The sequence below is a fragment of the Lupinus angustifolius genome, unplaced genomic scaffold (assembly GCF_001865875.1).
Source record: "Lupinus angustifolius cultivar Tanjil unplaced genomic scaffold, LupAngTanjil_v1.0 Scaffold_22_22, whole genome shotgun sequence".
Classification (NCBI taxonomy): Eukaryota; Viridiplantae; Streptophyta; class Magnoliopsida; order Fabales; family Fabaceae; genus Lupinus; species Lupinus angustifolius.
In genome coordinates, this window is record NW_017719779.1 from 94,037 (window position 1) to 99,684 (window position 5,648).

Consider the following 5,648-nt stretch of genomic DNA (forward strand, 5'->3'; position numbering starts at 1 on the left):
AATTTGAAGATTTGGATGTATGATCTCATGGTCATTAAACAACAAATTTATCGTTGCGCCAACCTTCCTTGCTCATGACCAACCATTATATAAGTTTAAAAAAATAAGAATGTTGATGTTCCTGATATAAATGCCAAACAAAAAGGGCCAGCTAGACTCAACCCATTGTTTAGAGAAGGAACTTATTTATATGCATCTTGCTTTAATTATCTAAATACTATAACAAGTTCTTATTGATGAGTGAGTAATTTCTGAAGCCTGCATATTGTTCTCCTTCATGTGCAATGGCCTGAGGTGACAGCAAAAGACAAAGTAACACATCATCAAGGATGTTCTTTATATACATGGCACTATGGCAGTATTATATTTGTTGGTATTTAATTTGATGTATTCCCTGAAAGTATTTTGTTGATAAGAACTGTGGAAGAATAATAAAGTATTATTAGTTTTATTCCTTTTCAAATTTCTTCCTATTTTTTACCTACTTGCAGGTTCCTATAAATGTTGTAATAATTTGGATTATTTGACCACTTGCACGTTACAAGATTTTCAGATTGCCCATTTTTATCCTGCATGCCCATGCTCCATGGTTACTGTCCCAGTGAATACCTAGTCACATGGCCTTATGTCATCATTCTGGTGTTACACTGATTTATTTCTCTCGAACTTTTTACGACTCAAACTTATGATCTCAGGAATATACTCATTGATTCCATTAGAATTGCTACCACTAAATTGTACAATTTAGTGATAGAAGGTTAAATAAAATCAATTTTATTTGAGATTTTTAGTTTGAATCGGGGAAGATATTTCCAGTGAATAAATAATGGTAAGGGTGACAGAACTTAATGGGAAGTGAATTTCGATGCCACATGATCAAAGGTTAAGGGTGAAGTGTTACAGTTACTACTCTTCTAAAATCAAAATATAAACCATATCCTTATGCACATAACAAATACTTGCCCAATTAACCAACAATTTCATTTATTCTTGCCATATAAGTATACAAAATCATGCACAATCTTTATCTGAAACCAAGTGACCAGGGGAAGGGGTCCCAACATTCAAAAGAGTAGTAGGTAAGGTAACCCGTTTAATCTTTGGACAGGGTAAAGAAAAAACAAGCCACAATTATTGTACGGACACAACCACTGGCCAGCAAGTGTTTGTATGGTGTTCATGGCAAAGTACAGTTATGATATCACCTGCAATGATGAAATCACAATGATCTCTCTCATGCACTTGAAATCTTTTGAACAAAGATCTTGTGATTTTGTGATGTGGATGTTTTTGTATGAAGTAGCAATACTTGAACAAACTTATACTCGTCTTTTTAAATTGTAGGTGCAATCGGGATTACGGTCGTGGTTATTGTAATTATGGTCATTGTGGCTTTTGCTATATGGATTGCAGCCGTTGCGATGTGAATTATTTTGTGAAAAAAATATATTTTTGATATAGATGCTGCCCAAATGTGTTGCGACCTAATGTGACCTACATGCGGTCTGATGTGGTTGTGTTGTGGTCACATTATTGTGATTTAGCGTCACATCACAATTGCGGTATGAGACAGTTGCGACAGTCACCATAACCACAATATTACGGCCGTATCATGTATGCGGTGCACAATTTAAAACACGCTCACAACTCATGTGGAAGTTTGGTCCTACTTTAACTTAATGGTCCTGACTATGCAAATACCTCACATGGTTTTGTAATTATCTACCAAATTGATGATATAATATATACTCATTTTATGGTATTTAACTACGTAATGAATTCAAATAAATGAAATTACACTCATACATGATAAAACTTGTTTAAATGGCCAAATATTATCATTGAAGTGTTTTACAGACTTAATATAGAGGAATGGTCGAAAAAAGCCAAGTTACAAGATAAATCTCGACCAGTCTTAGTGAAAGGATCACATTGAGGGATTGGACAACATCTGATACTCACGCTCTATGCCCAACTCACGCTTAGTGCAATCTCTCTACTGGACATATGCGCCAAATAATTTAGAAGTTTACCCTCTATAACTTTTACACTAAGCACACATATATGTGCTTAGCACAAAAGGGATGTGTGTTTAGTGCAGATGTTATGCCCAATGTAGGTTGGTGCACTAAAAGGTCACGCTTGGTTAGATGAAGAGTTGCACTCAGCGCACAGGCGGTGCACTCAGTGCATGAGCCATCATGCATATACTATTTTAAGACTTCCACCTTGAGCCATCAAACACACACTTGATACTATCATATTGTAATATTTATTTCCTGATTTTTTAGAGAGTTTATCTCACTTAAATCATGGGAACCAAGTGTAAGCATATATGAGTTAATATTTATGTTCATTTGTAGTGGTGCTACCCCTCATCAATTGTGTTTTATCTATATCTTTCTTATATTGCATGAATATAAGTAGCTAAGTACTCCCTTGTTAAGATTGAATGTAATACAAGCTTGATGTATACATATTGATGTATCTATAATAAATTCATGAAATTTTGATTATTTTGAGTTTTGCATGTGTTTCTTATTGCGTGATTTTTGAATAGAATGCTTAGTATCATCCTTGCATAGTTTTAAACTTGCATAACTCCATAGTTAATATATTTTATAGACGTAGACTTGTATCAACTTGTCATCTTATGCATGATATCTTATTAATATCTAGGCATAGAACTAATTGTGTAACTTTGTAACTCTCGAATTTGTTGACATAGACTACTAGACATAAAAGTATGATTAATAATTCTTATAACTTAATCTTATTAATCTAGTTGTTAGACATAGAGCTATTTTAATAAGGTATTAGAAAAATTAAGACATTGATGACTAATACAATTGAGGTGTTGCATTTAACTCACCTTTATATGCATAGACTATGAGACATATAGGTGTGTTATAAAGGTCATAAATCTTAATCTTATGAGTAAAATTGCTAGATATATAGCTTTGTTACATAAGTTACTAAATTGACTAAAACATTAGCTTTTAATAATCTTGAGTTCATTTGTATGGAGTAATCATTACTAAGTGAATTTATATTATGAATCATATGTATATGAATAGTAAGTATGAAGTTTAATCTCATCTCATTTTATCATTATATTTACAATCCTCATTAACTTATGTCACCAAACAAACAACCATTAAACAATCACTTAAAACAATAACTGTTAGTTGAAAGACTATAATTTAGCAAATCTTTATAAATATAATAATCTCTTACTCTTTACGATAATGTTGGTTGATTTATACACTAATTTGTCGGTTAGTAGTGAAGAATATAGGTTCACTACAACTTCACATAATATTTTGATCTACTAGGAACCTTATAATGAGTTACTGAGGAAGTTGGAATTGGCCCAACCCAACATTTTCATATAACATATAATTTGAATGTTATGTAAAGTAATATTATAAAATTAATGCAGCTAGAAATTAAAACAAAAGATTATTTGACAATACATATTCCATTATAAATAATTTCAAGATAAACAAATTATTTGAAAGAGTGAGTACTAATTTTAGTAATGAAATCTTATTATTTAGCCTTAATTATTAAAAATATAAGTTATAAAGGATATCTTGCATTGGTCAGGTTATGACTCAAACATAGCCTAAAGTGGACCCAAAAACATTATCTAATTTTACAACCCAAACCCAAAAGAATTAGCTTCAAGTTGAGATGGATTAGTAGATAGTAATTGTCTTGAACACCCTATCATAACTTATGCAGATTCACTGGGTTTGAGCTTGGACCCACTGAAGGCCCTACAAGCATATAAGAATATAATAAAGATAGGAATGAGCTGAACTTATGCACTTAGGGTCTTGTGTATACGTTCTCAAGATTTGAACCACAACCAAAATATTAATGCTTAAAACAAAAGGAATGGTTAACAACAATGATATTTGCTAAATTAAAAAATTTCAATTTATCAAAGTAATTTACAGTTTTACAAGATGTAATGGGTTTTCTTTAGCTCAAATCCACAAGCTTGAAACTTAACAAAGAAATTTTTTACCCTGTTATGGTAAATATCAAGCAAAAGTATTTAAACAACTTTTGGTAAGTCCTATCTATTCATGCACTTATTTTTTTACTGTAAGAAGATACTGATTCTCCCATATTGCTGCTGCAAAATTTCTTGGTCCTGCACCATTCCATGGTTCCTAAGGAGACAAATCATAAAAATTCTACTTCATTTTGGAAAGATTTGATGCCAACTGGCACTATTCCACCTCATATACTTTCAACTTCTGCTTATAAAAGGAGCAAACATTGCCACCTCTCTTAACATATCAACTCTTACTTAACTCCTCTTCTATATACAATCCTCTTCAACTTTCTTATCATTCTTTGATAGCATTTTTCAGTTAGTTTCCTTTTTCCTTTGAAACCTTAACCCATTATTTTCTAGTTCCTGCAATGGCATCAAGCTCAATGTCACAATCTGGGACATGGAGTGCTAAGGACAATAAGGCCTTTGAAAGGGCACTAGCTGTTTTTGATAAGGACACCCCTGACCGTTGGTACAATGTTGCTAATGCTGTTGGTGGAAAAACTGCAGAGGAAGTGAAAAGGCACTATGATCTCCTTGTCCAAGATATCAAGTATATTGAGTCAGGGAAAGTGCCATTCCCAAAATACAAGAAAAGTGGAGGCTCCGAAGATGATATCAAAAGGTACCATAAGTCCATAATCTAATATCCCTTTATCTTAAGACTATCAAGCACTAAATTTGTACATTCACATACCCATTTATTTTTGTACTAAGAAGGATATGACATCAGCTTCTGTTAAGGAATTAATCGCATCACTTATTAAAGAACTAATCCATGTTGGTGTGTGTCTGCCTCTCTCAACCAGTATCGTTCATAAGAATCGAAGTCTTAACTTTTTTGTCGTTCTGAGGAACTAGCGGATCTTATACCACTAAATAAATGTCATGTTTCTTGTTAAACAATGCATTCTCTATATATCTAAATTCCCTATGTATGTATTGTAATGTATGCACAAAACCAATTAAGTTCTATAAATAATCATTTTTTAACAAGAAAGTACAGGTTTATTTTGCAATAGTTAATTACTATATTTATATGTAATCTACTAACTCTACAATCAACCTTTTTGTTTGATCTTCCTCAATCTAATATTTTATTTCCCTTTACTTTCATTTGCAGGATGAATAACCTGAAGTTGCAGTGACAGAAAAACTGACATCTACAACAACAAAGATGTTCTGATTTTCACATATCAAAAAACAACCTTTGTCAAGAATTCTGCTAGTATTACCTGGTTTTATGTAATACACAGTACTAGTGCAGCAGCAGAAGCATTAGACTATTTGTCATAAGGATCATATATCCCATGATTCCATCTTAATGTTTTAATTATGTTTTCTTGTTGTTGAAGCTGCAAATATGAATCAACTTTCAGTTACTTTTCCAAAAATAAAAGTTGTAATTATTTGTTTTTAATTATGATAACGTATCAGTTACCTTATTACTAAATTATAGAGCAGTTTAGTTTCCTAGAGGAATCAAATCTCAATCATAAAGAAGCAATTTCTTCTTGTAACATGATTATAATTAAAACTAGATGAATAAAAAACCTCTTACTATGATGGGAATGAA

At 32.1% G+C, this 5,648-nt stretch overlaps 1 protein-coding gene across 2 annotated transcripts; it reads left to right on the top strand.

Annotated features, from left to right (window-relative positions):
- The first annotated feature begins 4,220 nt into the window (after window positions 1–4,220).
- LOC109338338 (transcription factor RADIALIS-like) lies at window positions 4,221–5,414 on the top strand. Of its 2 annotated transcripts, XM_019575547.1 has the most exons (3): window positions 4,221–4,412; window positions 4,452–4,697; window positions 5,196–5,414. In XM_019575547.1, the coding sequence occupies exons 2-3, from the start codon at window positions 4,456–4,458 to the stop codon at window positions 5,218–5,220; spliced, it is 267 nt and encodes an 88-aa protein (XP_019431092.1). In that variant the 5' UTR covers window positions 4,221–4,412; window positions 4,452–4,455; the 3' UTR covers window positions 5,221–5,414. The 2 variants fall into 2 exon arrangements, with proteins under 2 accessions (XP_019431092.1, XP_019431091.1); XM_019575546.1 differs by having other exon boundaries at window positions 4,226–4,697.
- Window positions 5,415–5,648: the final 234 nt, after the last annotated feature.